The following is a 26,118-nucleotide window of genomic DNA, read 5'->3' on the forward strand; positions in this document are numbered from 1 at the left end:
TGAGGAAACGGTGGATGGAATGTGCTTGGATATACAGTTGCAAGAAAAAGTATGTGAACCCTTTGGAACTACCTGGATTTCTGCATAAATTGGTCATAAAATGTGTTCTGATCTTCATCTAAGTCACAATAATAGACAAACACAGTCTGCTTAAGCTAAAACCACACAAACAATTATATGTTTTTATGTTTTTATTGAACACTCCATGTAAACATTCACAGTGCAGGGTGGACAAAGTATGTTAACCCTTGGATTTAATAACTGGTTGACCCTCCTTTGGTAGCAATACACTCAACCAAACGTTTCCTATAGTTGCATATCAGACCTGCACAACGGTCAGGAGGAATTTTGGACCATTCCTCTTTACAAAACTGTTTCAGTTCAGCAATATTCTTTGGATGTCTGGTGTGAATCGCTCTCTTGAGGTCATGCCACAGCATCTCAATTGGGTTGAGGTCAGGACTCTGACTGGGCCACTCCAGAAGGCCTATTTTCTTCTGTTGAAGCCATTCTGTTGTTGATTTACTTCTGTGCTTTGGGTCGTTGTCCTGTTGCATCACCCATCTTCTGTTGAGCTTCAATTGGTGGACAGATGGCCTTAAGTTCTCCAGCAAAATGTCTTGATAAACTTGAGAATTCATTTTTCCGTCGATGATGGCAATCTGTCTAGGCCCTGAGGCAGCAAAGCAGCCCCAAACCATGATGCTCCCTCCACCATACTTCACAGTTGGGATGAGGTTTTGATGTTGGTGTGCTGTGCCTTTTTTTCTCCACACATAGCGTTGTGTGTTCCTTCCAAACAACTCAACTTTGGTTTCATCTGTCCACAGAATATTTTGCCAGTGGTGCTGTGGAACATCCAGGTGCTCTTTTGCAAACTTCAAACGTGCAGATCAGAACACATTTTATGACCAACTTATGCAGAAATCCAGGTAATTCCAAAGGGTTCACATACTTTTTCTTGCAACTGTATCTGTATATATGTACGTTTCAAGTGAAGTACAATGACAAAGGAAGCAGGAACAAAAGACACAAGCTATTTTGATATATGTGCGTTGTCATTACAGGCACAAGGCGCACATGCAGAAGCATCAGGAGGTGTCTACGGAGCCTCTGGAGAGACATTTGTTCCACGGGACCAACAAAGAGGCCTCGGAGGAAATCTGCCGCAACAACTTCGGCCCTCGCATAGCCGGGCTAAACGGGACGTCCTGCGGTTTCGGATCCTACTTCTCCATCTCCGCCTCCTACTCCAACACCTACTCTGCCTTAGCGCGGCCCAACGGGGTCCGCCATATGTTCCTGGTCAAAGTGCTGTTGGGGAACGTGACTCAGGGAATGCCCAATTACCGCCGGCCGCCGCCAATCAAGTCCAAGACGAGGCCGATCGGTCGCTACGACACCTGCGTGGACGACGTGAAAAACCCCACCATGTTTGTCGTTTTTGACAGCTGTCAGTGCTACTCATACTACCTCATCAAGTACAAAGAACTAACCGATGAGATTGAAATTTGACTCCTTAAGAGCAGAGGAGTTTGTTGATCGTTCAGACATTGTTCGCTCAGAGACAAAATGTACAATGTATCAATTATGTGCAATTTACTTGAAGACAAGGAAGCAGAAGGTTCACAATTACAAAGCACTTTCAAAATGTCTTTATTTTGGTTATTTAAATGTTTTTACATTGATGGAAATAAGTACTTTTTGTTTTTCTCTCGAAAGTGAAAATAAATTGTTCACTGAATACATTCATCTCTCTCTCTGTATTTCACCATGATTTTCAGGTTTGATCGTCCATTGTTAAATCTTCATCTGTTCCAATACAGCCGTATATCTGATTGTATATTTTTCAAAAGTTAAACTGGAATGTGCATCACAACAGTCTCTTCTAGTAAAAGCATGATATATTTCAAAAATATTTTCTATACATTTTTTTCCTCTCTTTAAAACTTAATTTAACACAAAATGACAACTATTTTCATAAGTTCCTGGCACACAGTTGAAAATATTTGTATTATTAATTTCTTTAAAACAGGTATTTTTGGGGATTTCTGATCAGGAAACAACATTTTCAAATTAGATCTAAACCTGAAAAGCCCTAAACATATGTTCTGTTCCAGATTAGACTGATTAAAGTAACTGTGAGTTAGATATGTCCTTAAAAATACATGTACTATACAGATGTTTTCAGGTCCATTTTAAACATTACAGTACAGTAAATAAACAAGATGTAAGGGACATTTAATGATGATGTAAAGGATGCCAGCTTTAATCGATTTCCCTTAAGGTTCCCTTAAAATGTAAAGGGTAAGACATTGAGATGAAGAGACACTGGCAGTTATATTTTAGACACTTCTATGCAATTTAATGTGGGCTGTACAAAATTGCCTCCAACTCTATCTTAACTCAATAAAATCTGTGCACCAATGAAAATATAAGATCTGTGTAGTGTATTAATGCATACATTATTTTAAAAATCCATGTCTCGAAAGGACATTTAGTATTTTATGTTATTTAAAAACTGATTAAAAAGAGGGTATTGTATAAACAGTATGTTAATGCTTCCTCTTTAAATGTGCAATTCTGCATTTATGTTATTTTTTCAATGATAATCCAACGTGTTATAACAAAGAAAAATCACAGTCACAAGATAGAAATTACACGTATTCACAAAAAAAAGCACACAAAAAACGTAAGACAGGCACCTTCCACACGAGAAGGAGTTGTCAAAATGAGTTATATTAAATCATGGAGCCACATTTAAAGATGTAAACAACATTGAAATGCTGGCTTTGATGCAAAACTGAATTTTGCTTTCTTAGTCCCTTATCACTAAATAACTCTAACGTTTGGCCTGAGGGTGGCGCCAGAGGAAAGGCCATGTTTTTGTAATTCAAAATGGTTTACACACTGTTGAGTAACATCTCAGACATCGCCATCTTTTGAGCAACGACAGAGTGAAATCAAAGGAAGGCAACAGAAAAAAGCTGTCTGTCTGACAAGATATGAAAGTGTGTTCTGCTCTTTCTTTTCCCTTTTAGTACGTGTGCACATACACACAGCTAAACTGATCACCCTAACCCTAAAATGGAACCAAGACTGTTGTTGGATCACCCAAAGTCTCTGATCAGTATCCTCTTTATCAGTCTCGTATCTGTGTGAATTCTGCGTGAACCAGCTCTCTGTGATGTAAGCTGTCGGCTTCCAAACAGCCCCTGGAGAAGAGTTTGAGGGAAGGACAGGAAATGTGGTGATGTGGAATTAAAACTGGAGCGTTACTCGCAGGCCAACTTGCTGTCAAAGCTCGACAGGCCAATGGCGAAGGCCTGCAGTGCACACATGGGGTAGTTGAAGTCCAGAGTGAAGATGTCTTCAGCCACTCTGCCGAACTGCATGACGATGTAGTCAGCTGGAGGTATGGGAAACATCCGGTAAGTTAATCATCAGGGAAAATGTGTGAGGACAAACAGTGATTAGTGCTGAATACTTCAATCAATCAATCAATGTTTATTTATATAGCCCAATATCACAAATGTTACATTTGTCTCAGTGGACTTCACAGTTTGTACAGAATATCAGTATGACAATACGAGACCCTCTGTCCTTATACTTACGGTCGTTGTCGTGAACTATCTGAAAGTTTTTGACTGATGCTTGAGTTACGCGGCCGTGGAAGTTGAGCACGTAGGACTGGGTGTCATCGTTCCACACGGGGGCTTTGTTGTGCAGCTCGATCAGGTTGTCCAGAGAGTGATTCTGCCACCTGCTCAGAAGGCTCTCCTGCTCCTGTAATACCAACAGGTTCAGGTTTTTATTCATTCAGTTGATGCTCTTATTTAAAGTGAAGTTATATTTATCTATTCAATATCAGAAATGAATATCATACATTCTACATAAAACAAAGTCCAGGGGCAGATACACAAAGCAACAAAACATTACATAAAGTAAACAAAAAAAACAAAAAAAGGAAAGTAAAATACATTTTGATTGCCCTTCTTATTCCTTATGTTTTTAATAGTGCTAATATATTGTTTAAATTCTCAGCCCATTTCTTTTTACGGATATGCAATTTCCCTAAAAATACAATTAACTGCAAAAAATCTGCGACCATACTATCAGCCATGAAGTACATAAGAATGTCTCGATCCTGGAGTTGAACCTTTTGTCCCGTCTTCCTTCTTATAAAACATTCTACTTAAAGTGAATATTTCGTGAGCATCGGACTCACGTTTTGAGGTCGTACAGGGACTCTATCGAAGTTCATGTTCATGCCCGGAATGATTACGGTCATCTTACGTGGTCCTTTGAATCCCAGCACGTTGGTCTCCTGCCAAGTGGAAGAGAGGGTGAGACAGTTTCACTTTAATGTAATGAAATGCAGGGGACTTTGTGTGCATTTCACTCACGTAGCAGATAGCAGCCATCTCTTGTCGGGTGTTGCTCTCTTCCAGCAGCGTCCCGGGGTGTTTGCAGGGATTGGTGCCGTTGTCATACACTGTGAATTTGGTGCCCATGAGGTTGGACCTGATAGAAAACAACACAAAAGGTTCACACTGTTGGCACATATCTGAGTCATGGGTAGTAGCAATGTGCTTCTTAAAAGCAGCCAAACATAACTTGGGCAGTGACAAAGCCTTTGACACAGCTTTGAAATACACAAATTGAGGATTTTCTGAGGATTTAAATCTATCTTTTTAGGGGGATCTCAAAACACAAGCAGAGGCTTTGAATATAAGAAATGACACATGGTACAGCGTATAAACAGCTATTAATTCATGCTTTGTACCCAGTTTATTAACAGCATTGCAAAGACTTGCTAAGTGTCTGAAATCTCAGCTCCAATGTAGTTTGTTTAATCTAATGTAGCTATTTCTAACAAACGTGTAGATCGTGTCTTAAACGTGAAAAACTCAACTAAACAGTATTTTCAGGTGGATTTTAGCCAGATTTCAGTTTTAACTTTGAGACGTATGTTTATGAATGCGATCAGAAAATGACAGAGACAATGTGTTCTTCAGTGGACACAAGAGAAATGGCTTTTTACCTCAGTTTTCCTATGAAGCTCTCCCCCTCTCTCGACAGATCCGTGGCATCCACTGAAATAAGATAGTTGGATGTCTTACTCTTCTTCCTCTTCCTCCCTGCCAGCAAGAAGACCTGGAAGGAGACAAGAAAGGCACATATTTAAATCTTTACTGTACACTTAGGCTATTAACACCAAATGTCTATTCTTCAATCATCTTTATCATGGATTACTCATAGTTCTTCTGAGGCTACTCACTCTCTTGCCATCCTCTCTCTCCATGTGCATGAAGTAGGTGGGGTAGAGGCCGCGGTCCATGCCCTTCTTGTCCCGGGTTATTCGACATTTAACAGTAACTCCACGTGGAGCAGGAAGCAGGACAAACTCCTCCAGGTTGGCCACATCGAGTGCGCTCTCTGCTGTGGGAGATCCGGAGCTCCCCTCCTGGGAACAACACAGCGCTTTAGTTCAAATAACAGCATTTTCAGACTGTATTTCACTGTTATGTGGCATTGTGTCATCTACGCCTGGTGTATTTGTTACTCACTGGAATGTCCTTGCTACTGGCGGCAGAGGCTGGTCTGGTGTCAGTGTTGGGGGACAGGGAGCGCGTTCGTTCTTCCTCACCATCGCCCTCATGCTCGCTGTCTTCATCAAAGTTCATACTGCCACACAGACCTGGAGAGAGAGGGGGCAGAGATGTGAGAGGCCTTTCTTTTTCTACACAAATCAACACAAGACAGAAGAGGGAAATAAATCCCGGAGACTGTGCATATAGAATCTCCTTCTTTTCTTCCCAGGGGTTTCTGTGGTTCAAAAGTGTCCCCCGAGGTGGATTTCACAGTTTCATCTATGGTCTTGGATAGGACAAGTCATTTCTCACGAGCTGATGCAATAACAAAGCATCAGTCGAAGCAAAAATATTGCAGTAAAATTGTGTAGTTAGGCTACCTTTTGTTTTACACAGGGAATTATTTCAAGTGTTTAACAGCAAAAGAGGAAAGTGGATAAAGCCTTGCAAATGTAACTAAGCCATATTTGAACTGCTTCCAATCAAACAGAACAACAATGAAGTCAAAGCGGCAACGTTTAAAGCTTGAACTTATCATTATGAAGTTAACGTTGATTGCATACTAATGGCAGTAGAATAAAAACAACATTTGGTATTAGATTAGTTCCTAATAAGCCTTGCTTTATGCAATTCTGTCTGCCACTGGGTACGTCTATTCAGAAAATGAAGGCTTGGGTTAGCACACAAAGTGAAAAGGTATTTGTTTTCCCGTATGAAATTGGTAACTATCTCCAGTAACTGAAGAGTAACAATGAGTAATCCTTGCAGATAGTTTCCTGGGTCGTGGGGGGGGGGGGACAGTTTAACATTTCCCATTTCCAATTGAAGCTCTGCTCATCATTCACCTACAGAAAGATCACATTTTGCTCATGGCCTCAATACCTGTCACAAACAATGCATCTTTTTCTGAGCCTGTTTCTTCAAGGTTGACATTAATGTGAGCAGATGACCCATAGCTTGCATCTGTGTGTTTGTGGAGAGGCAGCTCCGTGGAGTCGTGCAGATGAAAAATGACTCACTGATGCCGCTCTGCACTGCTTGAGACATCGGTCTCCTCATTGATAATTGGATGTATCTGCCTGGACACAGGTGTAGTTCACTTTAATGTGCTGTCAGAGGACGACAGTGGTCCGTCCACTGGTATGGAAATATCTCAGTAAGCAGTGTGTCTATGATAAATATGTAAAATGATGACATTTAACTTGAAATGATTGACCAGAAAATTAAATGAATTACAATTATGTGGTTGGTAGGACATTTGATGCAGCATTGTCCCTATTACCGGATATCCAATCTTTAGCTTTGAAGTGATTACATAAAATTCTAGCACACCGCTGGTAAAGCCTGCTTCTTCACACAGCCAGAGCATTTTATATTTGGCACACAGAAGAGCCATCCTGCCACCTGGGCCCAACATGTCCTGAGCACTGGCCTGTATGGAGTATTGAACAAGAATAATGATGTGACGGACAACAGAGCCACACAGAATGTTTATACTGGGGTTTTTACAAGCGATGCACCCAAGAAGTGCAGCTTTCCCTGAGAGAAAGCAAATAGCGTTACGAAGTACCGATAGAAAATGCTAGCTTCCCTCTAACAGTGGCAATAGAGCTCAATAAACACACCGAAACATCTTGTGTGAGACCAACCGTTTGGAAAGGGGAATTCTCTACCCAACAACCTATTGAATAACACCAAAAAAGATAGATCAAGTCAAAAATACTTGATTGAATGAGCTGATCAAATACTAAATGTTCCACAGACTTTGTCATTCTTCCATTTCCTCAGGGGTGGGTGTATTCAATGGAACAGCGAGCCAAAAATACCTGCTCTCGGTTCTGAGGACATATTCCCCCCGCTTCACTGGGCTGACATGAACAATGAGACCTTTAATTATACAGAAGGACGATTTGCTACGGTCACAGTAAAGCACAGGCAGAAAATGCCTTCCGTCAAAGTCTCCAAAACCCGTTCCCACCGCACGTTGGCCAAAACAAAAATATTTTTTTATATCTGTATGCAGCACTTAGAAAGGTTTTTCCTCTTTGAAGCGGATCCAGTAGCACTTCAAATGTTGTGCCTGTTGAAAGCTAATGTACCTGCAGAATTCTTGCTGTTTTGAGATGGTATGTTCATGGATGAATGCACTTATTGTAGGTGGCTTTGGATAAAAGCCAAAATAAATATAATGTAATGAAAACATGCGTTATGCTCCAAGGTGGATTAGAAGAGAACACTTCTTCCATAAAGTTTATAAGTGCATGCCAGCTGGCTGCTAATATGGGTAGCAGTATCTATAGTGATGCCATAGATGAGCACTGCAGTGTGAACAATGCCTATTATTAATTGACCCATTTCTCACTGCCTCCCCATCAATCACACCACTGTCTTCTCCATTATTCCACACTGCAGCAGGGGGGTGATTAAAACATCTTTGGGGATGTAATAAAAAATCTGACTTTGCTGAACAACAGCGGCTAATCTGGAGTGATTTGGAAGATCAAGTACATTAACACAGAGTGGAAACAGCATCAGGGGACTCCACAGCGTCAGGGAGGAAGGCGAGTAATGCAGCAGGCGTGCTCATGAAACCAAATTTGCCTCTTATGTTTGACTGAAGACAGTACGTCCCCTGAGCGCAGGAGTCAATCGGAGGACTTTGTGGATTTGAACTGTCTTAGTAAGAAAATGTGTTACTTAATAAGAATGTATGGAGTTAGTTCAATTAATATTCTGGTACAAAAGTGTAATTTCCCATCAGTTAGGCCTACTAAAAAATCTCAGACTTTTGAAGCTTTGTTCCAAATTATGCAACTATATTTCAACTCTATCTTCACAAAATAAAAACAAAAACCAACGTGAATTTCCTCTTTTAAAGTCAACCAAGCTTTCCCAGGACTCACCTTGTTTCTGCAGTAACTCATGGATATCTGTCTTTGGCTGCAGCAGCGTCTCAGTGTCTCCATCTCTCTCAGGCTCCTCAGCAACAGGGGACTGGGACAGGGTCTGGGACTGGGACTGGGACAGGGTCTGGGACTGGGACTGGGACTGGGACAGGGTCTGGGACTGGCTTACTGACAGGATTTTCATTCCCAGATCAGGAGCTTCAGAGCCGAGGAAAGCTGCCGGGCCATCGATACCTACGGGAGATGAGCGCAGTCAGAGGTTTATTAGATTAGTTGTAAATGTGGTAATTACACAGAACTGTGTCAGGGCAAGTCTGCAGCACAGTAACACCAATTACTGCATCATCTTTAGTGTATGCTGTGCATTTATGCATTGGCACACTATGAAACTGCCTTACAAACAGATACATTTCCTGCTTCTTCACAACAAAATAATGTAGCACTGAATGTAATTCCTTTCTCTCTCCTCTTTTCTGATTAATGTGTAATTGTATGCTACTTATTACCTATTGGCGCTTCGTCCAGCTCACAGGGGTCATGGAGAGGGTGTTGTTTTTGTTTGTGTAAGGGAGCTGTATCTATGTTCCTTCACATTGTATATATGTATATTATACCATGTTGTTCTGCCTTAAATACATACAAAATTGATCACAAAAAAAACCTTGAATAATTGAATTTTTAAGTAACATATTATTATTTCTTAAAACATTCTATTATACAGAATTATTCCAACATATTTATATGATTAAAGAAATAAAAGACAATTTTCCTCACCATCAATGATGACATCGTTGGTAATGTGGACCTGTGACTCCACCAGAGGGGCCTGCTCCTCCCCCCGCCGCGTCCTGGAGCGCCGGGGCCGGGCCTCGGTGTTGGGCTGCACCATCAGAGGCTCCTGCCGCTTCCTCCGCTGCTTCTGCTCCAGCAGGGCCCTCTGTGGACCGGACACAAGAGCAGAAACGCTGTGAACACCGCAGTCAGATGTGAAGGCAAAGGAGTGGGAAACAACTACATGCATTAGGCTTCTATTCAGAGGGTAATCACGTTAGTATGCATGATCAGTTCCAACCTGTGCCTGTCAAAAGGTACTGCAAATGACCAGGAGGATGACATTAACATGAAGATAGCTGAGGCTAATGGGGATTCTTTTAAAACCTTTTCTCAGAGTGTCCTTCCAGTTGTGAAAATATTCTGCTTTGAGATCAAGTGTTGCGGCAACAGACCAACACTGCCATTTAACTGCGACAAAAACCCATCCAAGCTGAATAAGTGATTAAGTCACACCCTCGACCGTGTTTTTGTGAATCTCCTGGTGCTAAATCCTCCCTGTTAGGCAGCAGGATACATATTGCATAGCTACATAATGGGATAAGTGACTCAAAGCATGAATATTTTACATAATAGAAATGGCAACCTTGCAAGGTATAGGAAAAGGAAAATTGCTTGACTTAAATCACGAGATTAGTGTTAAACAACCAAACTGCATGGAATATAAACACACAATACAGGTTATGTGAATGTGGGATGACTCACACAACAAGGAAATAACCTTAAGAGGGAAGAAAGAAAAGAAGGGGCTAAAACAATTAACCAAAATAAAACCCAACAATGATTCCAAGGGCTGAATACCTCTGAATGGGTTCACTGAATAGCCACTGGTGTTTTCTTTGATTTTAGGCTGTATTCAATATCAAAATTCACAGTTTTGTTCATTTAAACTGTCAGGGTCGGATACAAATGTGCAGTACATTTTCAACGCCGCAAGCTGTGCTGTGTATTTTGTGAAGAAATTAGGCGGATCCAACAATTCTGTTATTTAGCATAATGACTACACAGCATTGCTTTAGGTACCGTGTAGCGGATAATGATTTATCTTGAGTTACAATAAAAGGCAGTAAATGCATCCTGGTCATGCTGTATCCAGTCGTCGTCCCCCCCCCCCCCCCCCCCGGGGCCCCAGCGTTTGAGATCAGAGCAGCCGATGGATTACACAACGCATTAATTAGTGCGTCAAATACACAACAAGTCTTGTTTAGTGAAGCTGTGTAGCGAGGCTTTGTCTTGTATTTGCCAAACCAAAAAGCTTTCATAACTCATCAGTTACTGAGAAAATGTGTTTGAAAAGATGTGTGTCACTGTTTCTTCCCCTCAGTTCAACCACAGCATGATCTGCTCCCACTGCATGTGGTGACTTATGAGGGGAAATGTGTATAAATATAATGGTTTTTTACATAGAGGCATAGAAAATCCATAAAAACCAATAACCACCCATTGGCAACAGGTGGGTTAAGATGTTAAAGGCACAAGTGAAAGATGATTTTCACATGAGCTTTAAAATATGGTCATAGATTTGTTATCATTTCAAAACTCTGCTTTTAAAGGACCCCAGGATTTGCATTCCTGGCAAAAAATAAGCATAAATCATAAAGCAGAATGATCATAATGACTGTCATTACCATTAGTGTTAAATATGCACGTGAAAATATAGCCAAATATCAAAATGGTAATACGGGAAAAACACTACTGCTGATGATGATTACATTTAATGACCTGATGATGGGTTCCAAACTTTTTTTCACTTTTAACCTTAAAGCTAAACATTATATTTTATAGATTTTTCTCAAAGTAAGTGTTATTTTCTGGTGCGATCTGATTTAGTCTTCCTTTTGTTTGGAAGAGGTCTACTGAATTAAGTAAAACGGCATCAGAATCACTTGAACATGAGACTAAAGTTATGTCCAAAGACTTTTTTTTTTCGCCTGCGTGGTCAGCCTTCACTCTTGACTTATTCTTCATTTAATCAAAGTCTGACCACATTGTATCGCCTTCCCTTTCTAGCTGCTATTTTAAGCCGATCCATTGTAATACTGCATTGTTTTGTAAAAATGTTGAGGCCAGGATGTGACTTCATTCAAGCTCCACATACAGTCTTTCCTGTACCAGCCAACACATGAGATAAAGTACATTACATCTGAAAAAGTGAGACAAACTGTGTACAAATGTGTCTTTTAATGAAGTCAGTGAGAGATTACTGGGTGTCTGAATTTTCTTTTGGTTTATTGTTCTATCAAGAACAAGCATCCAAACTGTTATTATCAGACTTGTAAAAAGGAAATATATCAGAAAAATAAATATAAGAAGTTACCAACCCGTTCCATTGACATCCTTAACAAGTGTGATTCAAAATAACCGGTGTCTTTATAGAAAAAACATCACAAGTCCCGTTTGTCTTGAGGTCAGATGTAAGTACGTTCTCCCCCAAAGAGAAGCTCTCCTGCTGGGCACGACTTCCTGTCCCTCACCCCTCTCCTGGATCTGGAGTGTGACCGCTGAAACACCGACAACCTCCTCTGCACTTTGTGCTCCTCTGACAGAGAAAAGGTTTGTCTCTCAGGCAAACGCTGAGCGCCACTGTGTGTGTGTGTGTGTGTGTGGCCACCGATTCTAACCGAATCAGCCGTCGTTAGTGCTACAGCAGGAGGGAGAGAGATAGAGGGAGAGAAAAAGGGAGGGAGGTGCGCTCAAAGTGAGATACGGGGAACAACCACAGTGCTCCTAATATTATTCTCTGATTATTTCATTTTATTAAAATAGTATGGAAGAAACAGTCAAATTTTAGTGTTTACATTTTGTTGTACTTTTTTTTGATGGGCAGCTGTCACAAATCCCCCGGCCAATAAATGCTAACACACCACTGTGTTTATTTTTAAAATAAATTATATTTATTGTGGTATGTGCAGATCTTTATCTTAACTTCTGAGGTTTTATTTTAAATTTATAATTGATCGGACATTTTTCTTTGACTTCTTATGTTTATTTATATGTTTATTTAAATGTCTTTATTTGTTTTACTTTATACTTTATGATAATAATGATTGAATTTGTTTAAATGTATCTTTTATTTTTAGTTAATTCTAAAATGGATTAAGTGTAAAAAAAAAAGTCCATTCCCCCCCCCAGATAAATAAAGAATTGTCAGCTGGGGTTGGTAAACACATTATTAAAGCTAGCCCCTCCTCCCGGACTCAACAAGGGGTCGGATGATGGCGAGGGGATGAACGCCAACCCCTTTGTCAGCTTTGCGCTTCACCTCGCTGTATCTGCATTTACGTGTCCTCCATTTGAGTTGCCTCTTCTTGGATGTGTGCCTCTGATCAGACACCTGGTTGCTATGTTTTTGCAGAGGTTACGGGTATAGACAATGCCACAGACCTCCATAAGATTAAGAGGGATTATTTTTGTCTATTGCTGTATGGAAAATCCTACTCCTCTGGCTTTTAATATTTATCTTCATGTTACATAAGAACAGAAGACTAACGTGAGGTTGTTAGGACAGCCTAACTGAGCACACACACACACACACACACACACACACACACACACACACACACACACACACACACACACACACACACACACACACACACACACACACACACACACACACACACACACACACACACACACACACACACACACACACACACACACACACACACACACACACACACACACACACACACACACACACACACACACACACACACACACACACACACACACACACACACACACACACACACACACACACACACACACACACACACACACACACACACACACACACACACACACACACACACCTTCCTGTCTGCCTTATGTGTGAGATAGTGGAGAAAGGCTTCCAGCTTAAATCAAAGCTCTACAACCTCGGCTCTTCAGCAAGGTTTGGGATAAAGCATCTTACAGAGACTCAGGGGGGGGAAGGATGAAAAGAGAACAAATGTGAAACAGAAGAAGGGCGATGTCAGGTTATGGGGGGGATGAAAGGAAACTAATTCAGACAGAGCAACAACATTCAGAGTGACCGGGCAGGTGAAAAACAGAAGGTTTCCGAACCAACAACATTAATCGCTAAATTGCACACCACTGCGGTGATAACAAACTCCTGCCAACAGCAGGCACCCCTGGGTGACACCACAGTGGCAGAGCATCTCAGGACTCAGATTTGACCGGTTCCATGCTAAATCATGACAGGTTAGCTTTCAAAACCACCATCCATGTGTGAGACAGAGCCGAGGGCTTAATCAGGCTAAAGGGGCTGCTTTATAGCTGTAAACAACACAAGATGCTGATGGGAAATAGTTTATTTTGCTGTTATATAAAATGTAATTGACGGTACTGTTAGTTTGCTGCTAACTGCCCTGTAAATACAGAGTGTGCTTCCCTTTGTGTGTGGTAAGTGGGAGGGCAAACAGCTTTTCAACCGCAGTGAAAGTTGTGTATTTGAATGGCTTACCACCACGAATAGGGATTGAAGCACAACATTTTTGTAGATGAAAAGATTGTATGAATTTCAAAATGTTATCTAACTTTTTTCAAAGTAAATGTTGACCTTTGAATCCTCGTAAACAGTCCTAGGTCCCTGGAAACTGTGAAGGAATACAGATTTTCAACAGAATATTTACACATGCAAAAATATAAACAGCTTTGGGTTAGGGTTAGGTTAGGTTAGGGTTAACCCTGATTCAAGTTTGTTCCTACCTGTTTCTCCAGCTTCTGTTGCATTAGACTGGCACTGTCGTCTTCAATGCCACTACAGAGACACAGAAACACATTTTCTCGCTCAATATTTCGCACACATTCATCTATAAAAGCATCTTCACTGAAAACAGTTTTCCTTATAAGCACAGTTGAGGTCACCACTGCTGTCGCACAAACACAAGGCAATCAAAATGTGTTAAGGCCTTCTGTGAAATAATAGTTAGTTAAGTGACAGTGGTGGCAGTTTTATAAGCAAGAACAACTCTCCTTCTTAGCCGTTTGGTGAAACATAGCATGACTGATTCTCTGAGAAAATGACAGAAAGAATATAAGAAAGCAGTTTTTGATGGAGAGAAGAAAAGAGTTAAACCTCTGAGACTTCACCCTAGACACCTGTCTGAAGGGACCGGGCCCTTGTTGCTTAGCTACAGTGAGGGGAGAGAAAGGCAGCAGCAGGAGACTTTACTATTGAAGTCTTAGTCAGAGAGTCCTGTCTCTCTGTCAGACACTTGCTGATGCAACATGTAGGTCGCCAACTCATGGATGTATAAAGAGAATGAGGTCAGATCAAAGTAGTAAGTAAGGATAAAATATTGGAGGTATGGCCCGTTCATTCCTATGAAAGTTGCTCAGAGGAGCATGAAGCTAAAATGGCCCGACTCTCAGGAGTAGAAAATAGACAGAGCTTCTGGCAATCTTTCAAATCCATTGGGACCATAGAGCATGCAAATTTGAGTTTTCCTTAGGCCCCGCCTCCAGTCTATAGTGCCAAGACCGGTCTCCATCAGTCAAATGAAAGGAAAAATAACTCACATTTTAAAGCATTTTATAACGTTAAAGATCTAATTATTTAAAAAAAGGCCTATTTTAGTGTTTGTACTTTGTATTTAATTTACCTATGTAAGTCAATGGGAGAAAGTCTTTTTTGGCCCAATGACTTCAAGTGATTGACATGGAAGTTGTAGTACCACCGTTTGGCCAATAGGAAAATGGGCTTCAATGGCTGGCTCACTTCCTGAGGGCTTGCACTAACTCTTTTTCTTTTCTATTTTACTGTCGGGTACATTTATAAATAGCTCATGCTCATACCTCAGCTGGACTTTAATTAGTTTCTTTTTTTTAATAAAAGTATTAAGAGTATAATGAGAAGTTTTTTAAATCACATATCTCTCCATCAGCTAAGCTCATCTGATACTGCTCACCCCCCAATGTCTATTTTCCTCAATCACATATTTTCCTAAGCGCTTGTGTGTAGGTGATGACACACACTGCATAACAACCTGAGTACCAACAGCTCATCTTCAAAGGACAGTCACAAAATCTCATAAGGTGACAAACACCGGAGACCCATTTATGTCAAGATGAACACAAGGTCTTTAATTCCCCTTCTTTTAAGCCAGCATGAGTCATAATCTGTCAACTCTACGTCAAAATGAGTCACCTCGCACCAACATGTCATGTCAGCTCTCCAAGTATCCCTCACTGTTGACTTTGGCTACAGATAGGTTCCCAGGGAGGCCATTATGGAACCAGAGGACATGTTCTTGCAACAGGGAGAAGAGTAAGAAAACAGAGGATGATAGTAGTTTTGAATTACACTTACGGGACTGTCAGAGAGATGGTGAGAAAAGAGACCTGAGGGAAGTCACTACAGCTTTTTGTATATGTTGCAGAGACCTGGGGATTGGGAAACTTACATCACAGTTTTCCAACACTCAAACAGAGCTTGTGGCACCATTGAAGCGATTTTTGTCGGAAAGGTGTGATTAAACATTTGTGTGGTAGCTTTGACATAGAAGAGCATGTTTCCTTGATGTGCCACACGGTAGCGACCAATGACGCCCATTTAGTTTAGGCAAGAACAAAAGCATGTTACCATCTTTGACACGCCGTAAAGCAGTTGGCCATGTGTCAAACAAGTTGTGAGGAGTCAGACAAATAATGATGAATACAATATATTGCAACATCAACAAAGACAACATGTAACAGAAGAAACAAGGATACAAACATTGACCAAAGAGTTACAATCAAACAAGACAGAACATTAAAGACCCTTGAATTGAAATTTGGTTGGACTGGATTCAGCTCCATATTTCATTTGAGGATTGACGGGTGCACCAAACAGTGCTTTCAGTATTGGAGCCCTGCATCTCCAACCCTTTATGTTCACTGTTCAGGGCACAGCTGGGGCCAGAGTTAATGTTCCTGGCCAGACTAAATATGTCGGTATATAGCATTGAAATACTCTAGAAGCCTCATATTCAAGAAAAACTACATTATAATTTGTCTGCTGCTTCAAAAAGACACTAGGTAAGGCAGAGAATAAGTCATTTGATTTGCCCTTTTGCAAACCGAATAGAGTGTTTACACAGTCTAAAATTAGCCTTTAAAAGACCTCTGTTAACCCTGTGATTGAAGTCATAATTGGGAGAAGAAGGTGTGTGTGTGTGTGTGTGTGTGTGTGTGTGTGTGTGTGTGTGTGTGTGTGTGTGTGTGTGTGTGTGTGTGTGTGTGTGTGTGTGTGTGTGTGTGTGTGTGTGTGTGTGTACGAGTGTTTTGCTCTCTACCTGGCTGTTGAGTTAGAGGAGAAGCTGGCAGAGCTCGAGGGTCTTCGGGGAAAATGGCAGTTTGGCACCAAGGCAGCAAATAGCACAGCACATGTGGAAAATAAGAGGGTGAAACAAGATCAGCAGCAAGATAGAAAAATAACAAATATCTATGAACACAAGCAGCATCCGATATTCCTATAAGGTTTTACGAATTCATTTGTAGCGTGAATGAAACAAGAAAGCAGCAGCAGTCTACTAACAAAGTAGCTATCTACGCTGAAAAACTGAAACGTTGACTTTAATTACATGTATTATGTCAAGAGATGTCACATAACTGTATTACGTTGGTTCAGGGGTCTGCAACCTGCGGCTACGGCTCTTTAAGCCCTCTGCTCTGGCTCCATTGAGCTTAGACAAAAATAAGAAGGAAATTAAATGAAAATATTTGTAGGAATATTTATATTTTGTTGCACGGTTGAAAATGTTTTGTATCTTGTATTTTGAGGTGATACTGTGACACATAAATAAAAACAAAATAGTTTTAATTAGGTCAACTAAAATATGTGTCATATCCTGCTTCTGGTGGTTAGAGTTATCTGCTTTCACAAAAAACGATGCTGGCTTACCGCTATGTTTGATATGTGGAGAGAAGTTGTCAAAGGTTCTGCAGCCTTACGTATTGGAGGAAGACAGCTGACGATCTTCAGTCATAATTCAATCAATTAACTCTTTTTAGGGTGCAGCTATATGTTTTATTTATTTCAAAGTGGGCCCATTTCAATGGTATTTATGTTCTTCAAATGTGCAGAGGACTCCCCAAGTGCTGTGTTTAATTTATTATAAAATAGGCCTGTGTATTTTTTTTAATTCCCCTATGAGAGTTCTTTGTTTATTATTAGAGGTAAACAGTTTTCTATAATGTAATAAATAATAAAGGCAAAAAAAAGGTAGTTTTTGTTTAATTTATAACATTATATTCAACTTTATAAGCTATCAAATATGTTTTGCGGCTCCAGACGGTGGAAAAGGGGGCAACATGGCCCTTTTGGTCAAAAAGGTTGCAGACCCCTGGGTTAGTTGAAAGCAAAACATATTAAGTTTAAATGAGGAATATTAGGTTCAGCTTAATATTATTGCTTTCAACTAACCTAATACCGTTATGTATAATTTGTTGACATAATACATTTAATTAAAGTCAACGTTCTCGTTTTTTTTGGGCAGCAGTGGTTCGGTCAGGAACTTAGCTTGGAAACTGGATGGTCGCAGGTTCGAGTCCCAGTACAGCCCATAAAAATAGGTCATGTTTGTGCATTTGTCAATTTCTAGTGTATATACCAGAGTGAACTTTCGCCTTGTGGCATTGATAAGGTTTGTCTTCTCCTTTTATCAAACAAGCTTACGATGAAGTCAGCTGAAGAACAGGTGCAACGTAAAATAAAAGGACAACATCCTTCAGAGTATTATCATAAACACTTCAATCTGTTGGGGGTTGAGATAATGTCCTTAATGCACACTTCCTGAGAGTCTCATCACAGCTGTGTGTGATCAATGTTTCATTAGTCCGTCAAAGCTTGGGTGACTGGAGAAGACCGAGCCCCTGCTGTCCCTTCCTTGTGTGTCAGGCGAACGTAACCATGGAGATTTGAGCTCCTTCAACAGTGCAACTTCACCAGCATTGATTTAAAAAAAAAAAACCTGTGGCCAGTTCTGGGGCTTTACTGTAATTGGAAGTCTTAGCATTGTGCCTTAAAGATTTACAAAGCGGCAGACGGAGAGGTGTCACTTCTGTTCAGCTGCAGATTAAAATCATCATATGTGTAAGGTCGTTTGTCAGAGGCATTTGAAAGGAACCGGCTTACTTATATTGAGAAATGTTTTCCAATGCTATAAATAATGAAGCGAGGTGATAATTGTAAAACTGCTGTTGATTCCGGGTGCAAAAGAGGACAAGGTGTGTTGCTGTGTTCCCTTTTCAGAAGACAAATGTAAAAGTTATTGAGACATTGCATGGCTTTAACCGGAGGGACCATCTTATCGGAACACTTCATTTGTTCTGTTGTTCATTTTAATTATAAGCCTTCCACTTTGCCACTTCAGAAAAGAATTCGATTAGCATAAGGTAATGTCTGTCACAGGCCATTCAGCTTCCAACTAAGAGAGGGTACAGAATAAAAGGAGGTCTGATGAGATTAAATGCGCCATTTTCTGCAGAGTTTACATACTTTATAATCCCAAATCTTAACTGAATGTCCAAAAAATCGTCAAAGGAAAATGCAAATTAATGCTTCTTTTCAATTCACTACCATTTTTAGGATTTGGATGATTGAGACAGGCAGTAGGTATAGCGCCGATTCTTCAGTAATAAGAGGTGTCCTATTGGTCCAGTTTAATAAAACAAGGTTGCACTGGTTTGGAGTCATTAGGTCACATGATATAGAAGCTATTGAAAAAATCAGAACATTTTTGCACACAGATATTCATATCAAACAGAAAAACCACTAAAAATCCAATATAAAGAGGAGTGTCCATTGTGATTATATAATGCTGTATTAATGTAGAGTCACTGTGCTACATGACATGAACAATTATTTGGTTTCAATAAAAAAAAAAGCTTATTTATTTCATACAGATATCAGGACAGAGGCATTGAAAACAACCTTGGTTTTGTGTCATTGAAGCAATAATTTATTCATGGTCCCTAAGTGAATCCCTGTGGTTAAAAGCAAGGGATCCGATGTGAGCTAACTGTCCTTTAACTGCCAGCATTCTGTGAAACTGAGTGAGAAAAGGGTCGGATGAATATCCAACTGCAAATTAACTTTGCCACGGTAAAGAGTCTGCCAAACATTTGCAAACCCAATGATCAAAGTCTAGCTAAATCCTCAACAAACTGGATCACTAATGAAGGAAAATATAGTTACATAGGCCATCATGTCAACATTAACTAACAAATTGCTAAGAGGACAGTGACAGTCACATCAGCTGTTTCTGTGATCACTTGGATATTCTCCACACAGCCTTAGTTTCATTAGTGTTCCAATTAAGCAGCCAATAACATACGGGGGGGACAAAACCCAGGCTTGGATACACACACGCAAATCACCAACTCTGGTTACAGCTCTGAATAAGTAACGACATGGTGGCAGAAACATGAGCGAGAGCACATCTTTGACTGCAGGTCAGCCATCAGCTGGACGGACGGACGGACGGGGGGGGGGGGGGACGACGACACTGGAAGAAACATTAAAGAAGTGCTGGCAGAGGCCCTGAAAAGTCAATAGTTTGGAGAACTAAAGAAAAAATGACTTTGTTAGAGTGTGTGTGTGTGTGTGTGTGTGTGTGTGTGTGTGTGTGTGTTTTAAAGCGGTAAATGTCCCCACTACGGGACGAATACAGAATTTCTGATTCAGATTCGAAAGAACCATTTTAAAACAACTGCCTCTATAGCTGCAAGTTAGGGTGTGAATCTATCGTGGTTTGATTACATTTTGCTTATATTGGGGTCATATCATTTCCTGATTTAAAACCACTCCTGATTCCATATTGATTCTCAAAACAGAATACATAATGGAGTTTATATATTTTTAAAAGGTTAAAACTGAATATTAAAATATGTTATAAACAGATTGCAATACAACCACAAGAAAAACCTAGCACAAACGAAGCCTTTGTATGCTAAACTTAAACAGATACAATATTGTTAGTATTGCACTATCCTCAGTGAATTCAAGAATGACAGTTTCAAGTTTGTTGATAGGTTTAGACTAATTGCTTACACAAATGTGTGTGTAGGATAACTGTCCATCAGTTGCAGTAACAAGCTTGTCATGTTATTATTACAAATTGAGCTTGGGAAGATGTGAATCAAGTAGATTTTCCTCCCGGTGTTAGTACTAAAATGTGTCTGTGTGCAGCTACCTGTATGACCAGCGGCTGTAGACAGGCTGAGATCCAACATTCTTTATAGTGTCCATGGATGCGGCTGCAGGAATGCTAGTCCCAGGTTCTCCTATACAGTATCACCAAAATCCTTATTCACACTGGAGCTCAGAGTCACTGTGCAGTTCTACAAGCTAACAGTGAGCTTGCCGGCTCCAAGATCTCTGCTATTATGTCCCTGACAAAGAGTAGCTATGTCCCACCCAGGGGAGTGACAGCTACCGGCGCTAAGGCAGACTGAGGTTGGAGGCTTGGAGCCGTTACCATGACTCCACACCTTAGGATACCCACAAGGATTCAGCTAGGGATAGGTATGGAAGTGATGGGCCTAAATGCTAGTGCCACAACCACACATTGGGCACAAAGTCTGAATGTTCTATCAATTCAAGCAAAGTATTCCCAGTAACTATAGATACATTTCAAAAGAAAACTTTCTGTTGCAGCTCATTTCCTGTTAGTCATAAAGGGGGGACTGCAAATATCAAACTACAGACGCACATTCTGTCTGCCATCTGACTTTTTTGCAATAGCAGGAATTTATTTATCTTAAAATAGCTTTTCTAAAAAATGATGCCTCGTCAACATTACTGGATTTCTGTATGCTCAACTGTCAGCATGTGAGTAACCAGTCTGTGTTCCGCAAAATCATATTAAAAACACCCACCTTTTTTTAATAAATGTTGCTTAATAAACTGAAACCTATATATTACTTTCTAAAAACAGATCTTGTTGCTAGGGAACAAAACCCTCCAAATCGTTTTGATTTTTTTGTGGAGAGAAAATGTTTTTGCCTGTTTGTCCTGAGAGACAGCTTGAAAATGACATATAGGTCGGCTGATGATAAGCAGGGGGATCAATCACCAGAGGGAGTAATTATTGAGCTGAAAACAAATGATGGAAAAGCTACAGGAGTTGATAATAATACCATTTCCCTTGGGGGGTGGGGGAGACACTCTACTCATGACACTACAATGATGCATTACTTTGAATTGGCAGCTTTGACTAAATGGCAGCGCTGCAGCATTCTACAAGGGAAAAGTGTTTCCATTTTAAAAAACAGGTTTTTTTTTTTCAGTGTCTGTGTGATTGAGCAACAGATACTGTGGCCAGCTGGGTCATATTGTAAGTGTTTGGAATCCACTAAACAACCGCAGTAACTCACAACTCAACCACAAGCCCTGAATGTAGTTGCAAAGTTCAACCAGCATCTCTGTGGAGAATTATTTTTAATCGACTGATTTATAAGAAGGTGGTATGATGGTCAAGGATGAGGACTGAATTCATAAATTCCTTGTTCCTTGAGGTCCTTGTGGTTGGGAAAACCCGCAGTGACACATTGCATAATATTAAAAAGTCGACCAGGAGCAGAGAAAAGACGCCTTCACTCAACTGTCTTTAAAAGTTGCTCACTACAACTGCTGAGTCAGCCATCTGTGAACTTTATAACACAAACTATCCGAGCTACGGAGCAGTGTGCATCCCAGCATGTGTGCTGATAAGGAATGAATCCATTGCCTCTAACATTTCTAAACTGACACTGTTTTCCTTGTGTCAAATCCCATTGTAAGTTAGACATCAGGGAAAACAAAGTAGCTTGGCATTTAGCTGACACGGCAGGCTCCAAAATGTTACGGATGTATTTAGAACAAAGACAGTGAAACAAGACAGAAAAAAAAAGAAACCACATTTTTGTTTGTGGTGCAGGCAATTCAAATACTTTTCACATCGCTGTGATTATAATAAGCAATATGTTACATTATGTGCCTATGCCTTGTATAACAGCCCTTATCAACAAGCTGAAAAAGTCAAATATTCAGACTGGAACTTCAACAGGAAAGGGTGGGAGCTACTTTGGTTTGCATCTCCCTGCACAAGGAAAGCAGACCTCTGCTTCAGTGCTTGATATGGTGTTTAGTACACACACACACACACACACACACACACACACACACACACACACACACACACACACACACACACACACACACACACACACACACACACACACACACACACACACACACACACACACACACACACACACACACACACACACACACACACACACACACACACACACACACACACACACACACACACACACACACACACACACACACACACACACACACACACACACACACACACACACACACACACACACACACACACACACACACACACACACACACACACACACACACACACACACACGTTTGCATAACCAGCAGAGTGTGCATCAAAAGCAAAGTGTAGGAAGCACTATGGTTCATTATGTGTAGGACTGACAGTGGCTATCATCTTCTGTTACATTAAAATATAGTCAAATCCAAGTTTTGCATTTAGGCTACTGACTGCCTTACTTATTTACTTAATTATTAGCCTATTATTACAGCTTTAGACGCTCATTTGGGGTTGTAAGGACATACTACTTTGCAGGAATGCTTTGACACAGAAATAGACAGGACTTAAAAGGCATGTTCCAACATGACAGGCAAACATTTTTTTTCTTTTTTTTGCCTCTGGCTTCACAAAACGTAAACCTAGTCAGTGTTTGGGTGTCTTCCACCTTATGAGCTATGTCTAAGATGCATATGACTTGATACATTGTAATTAAACAGAGAACGGTGGAGTCCAATTCAAGTCATTCCACATACCCAAACTCGATGCCATCCTACATATTCACGGAGCTATGATGTAATTGTGTTTATCTAAATTAAATCGACGGAAATACCTACGGAAATTGCTCATCAACAAAAAAGACTCAATAGAGGTTGTTCGCTCACTATTAATGAAGTCTTTCTTTCCAAATGGGAATTAGAACTGGCTCTTGTAGATGTTGTTTGTCAGCAGGCAAACCTAATCAGTATCAGAGCCCGTCGTGTTGGCGGTGATGTAGCTGTATTATTAATATACTTCCACGGTTATGCACATTTTAAAGCGGTTTTGTGCTGTGACACTCCGACTGTATGCTCGCTCCCTTGGCTTGACAATAAATAGTTAACATAAAATATAAAAACTAGTAATTTCGACTGCCATTTATGTCCGTTTACCCTTTGGGGGTTGTTATAGCTAGCTTGTTACCATTAGAAGCTAACGTTAGCTGCCTCAGCCTCCACTGTATGCAATGGAGCCTTTATAAAAGTTGTGGGCGACAGTCAAGTTTTTTCGCGAAAAACCAAACTGTGACGACACCGGTTAGCTTCTCGTTTCACAGTTGGTCAAACAGAACAGATACTAACACAAAGAACATGCGAGGTATGTTTTATTTTACCTTATGCTGTAGTAACTCATGTTTATTCACGGTTGCTAAGGAAGATCCTCGTGCGGCAGGATACTTTTGTGGACGCGGTTGAGAAGAGCTCTGTTACTCGGTCCTTAGTTACCGAGCCGACGAAGAACGGGTGTTCCTATTGGTCGACCGATTACTTACGTGGATGATGATTGGAAGAAATTCTAGAGAAGGGTGGAGAGCTTTCTATAAATACAGTCTATGAAGAGCTATTGATTGTTTATATTTTTACCATGTAAATATGTTTAAAGCTTACAATTAGAACACCTATTGTTCAGAAACTTGGATTAATAACTGGTTTTGTTAAGGATTTGCTACAGTAACCATGACAACAAGTAAACTTGGGTTTTAGACATATATAGCCTACTTTATGTTACAAACGTCGATGTTATTCCTTTCTGAACTGGCCACACATATTTTTATTTTATTGTAGCCTAAGAGAGGGCTTAATAAACCAATAATTTAGTGGGAATGCTGTTAACAGCATTCCAACTAACTGTTCTTCTACGGACAACATTTTTATTATTATTCCTCCTGGTTATTTTGGCCCTCTTCTCTTCCCGCATTGAACATCGCAGAAATTCCGTTCAAACATCAAAACGTTCAGCTCGGTCGGGAATCGATTGCTATTACTTTTCTCATTCATAACTTTCATAATTCCAGAGATACATCCCATAATACATCACATTTTTAACATTGAAGTCAATGGAGGAAATCGTCAGACTTCAACAAATCTTCATGCGACTTCAACTGCTAACTGTTCATTCATACTTTCACTCAGAAACCTCATTCCAACTTTAAAATGTTACACATCTTTCTGACATAATTCGTGTAAAACAACTTTTAAAAAAAAATCTTACTTTTAGAGATATTAAACATTGTTCAGACCTTGTTTTAGAGGTTTTCTTCACATTTTAACATTAACTAGAGTGTGTGATGTCACAGCTAGAGTGGAGGACAGCTTGAAATTCGCATTCATATATATTTTTTAAACTGCCATAATTCCCAAACCCTACATTCCTGAGACATAATTTATTATGACAAACGTAGGAAAACATCTCGTAGCTTGAAAAATGACAAATAATTAAGCAAAAAATAATTAAACAAAATGCTTTTTGAGGGCATGAAGTGACAAAAACGTTCAACATTCCTCCATTAAACCCCATTGTAATTTCAGGCAGATATTTCCTCACGGCAGCAGCCGCACACCTTTAGTTAAACTGCCAAAAAGGCCACATTATTAACCCGAAACTACACAAAAATTACACTTCAGATACTCAACTTCCTTGACATCCTTCACGTTTTGTAATTTCACAGATATCTGTTACGGTTCTTCCACAAAACGTTCACGAGGTTTATCTCATTCAGAACAATGAAGCCTTTGATCTCTACAGAGCTCGTTAGCTCAACTATAAACACCTGTGTATAATGGAACACGATGATGTCATCACTTCAACTGACATGCTCAGAGCAGCAGACTTCAGATAGCAGTGTGCTAACAGTCCAGCCATGAAGACATCTCCAGGACAGTTTTGAGATTTCTTCAAATGCCGTTGCCATGGCAACACAATGCTCGCCTTGAAACACGGTTTTCTCATAACTTCAGTGAAAATACTCATAACAGCGTAGAACTTCACAGGTTTGGTAAGGATGCAGCCATCAACGCATCTAAGCGTAAATCCAATCGACACGGTCCAATCGTCCCCCAATCTTCACTTGTATATCACCGGTCCATGCCTCCACAGTTGTAGGCTATGCCAAATCTGAGATCTCACCATAAGCCGTTTCCATGGAAACGCATCCCTCGCCATAAAACATGATGTCACTATAACTCCTATGAAAATGTTTAAAAAGTGCTCAAACTTCACATGTGTAGTAAGAGTCCAGCCATGAAGACATCTACGGGACAGTTTTGAGATTTCTTCAAATGCTGTTGCCATGGCAACACAATGCTCGCCTTGAAAAACGGTTTTCAAAAAACTTCAGTGAAAATACTCCAAACAGCCCAAAACTTCAAAGGTTTGGTAACGATGCAGCCATCAACGCATCTAAGCGTATTAAGGGGTGTCGTCAAATGCCGTTGCCATGGCGACAGATCATCCGCCATCAAGTTAGTTCACAAGTTTGCAGTTCAAATATTCTGCGGCTTTTCCAAGCCTTTTTACTTTCTTTTCTTCTCTCATCACACATTCAAGCCCCCACTGTTCATGTATCATTTTAATCTAAATTCTTAACTTTCTTCTTACACATTACATTTCAGCATAGCAGTTTAGCATCACATTTTCAGCATA

At 40.3% G+C, this 26,118-nt stretch overlaps 1 protein-coding gene across 5 annotated transcripts; it reads right to left on the reverse strand.

Moving 5' to 3' along the window:
• Window positions 1-1,640: 1,640 nt before the first annotated feature.
• Window positions 1,641-25,177, reverse strand: tulp3 (TUB like protein 3). Of its 5 annotated transcripts, none has more exons than XM_079655619.1 (12): window positions 25,110-25,177; window positions 16,615-16,656; window positions 14,048-14,099; window positions 9,275-9,437; window positions 8,498-8,734; window positions 5,571-5,701; window positions 5,282-5,467; window positions 5,045-5,157; window positions 4,407-4,524; window positions 4,229-4,327; window positions 3,615-3,786; window positions 1,641-3,409 (listed from the first exon to the last, which is right to left on the reverse strand). In XM_079655619.1, the coding sequence occupies exons 1-12, from the start codon at window positions 25,118-25,120 to the stop codon at window positions 3,276-3,278; spliced, it is 1,458 nt and encodes a 485-aa protein (XP_079511745.1). In that variant the 5' UTR covers window positions 25,121-25,177; the 3' UTR covers window positions 1,641-3,275. The 5 variants fall into 5 exon arrangements, with proteins under 5 accessions (XP_079511745.1, XP_079511744.1, XP_079511743.1 ...); XM_079655618.1 differs by lacking the exon at window positions 25,110-25,177 and adding an exon at window positions 23,810-23,923; XM_079655617.1 differs by lacking the exon at window positions 25,110-25,177 and adding an exon at window positions 20,515-20,737.
• Between the last annotated feature and the right edge of the window lie 941 nt (window positions 25,178-26,118).

The sequence above is a fragment of the Notothenia rossii genome, assembly GCF_949606895.1.
Source record: "Notothenia rossii genome assembly, chromosome: 10".
NCBI classification, from domain to species: domain Eukaryota; kingdom Metazoa; phylum Chordata; class Actinopteri; order Perciformes; family Nototheniidae; genus Notothenia; species Notothenia rossii.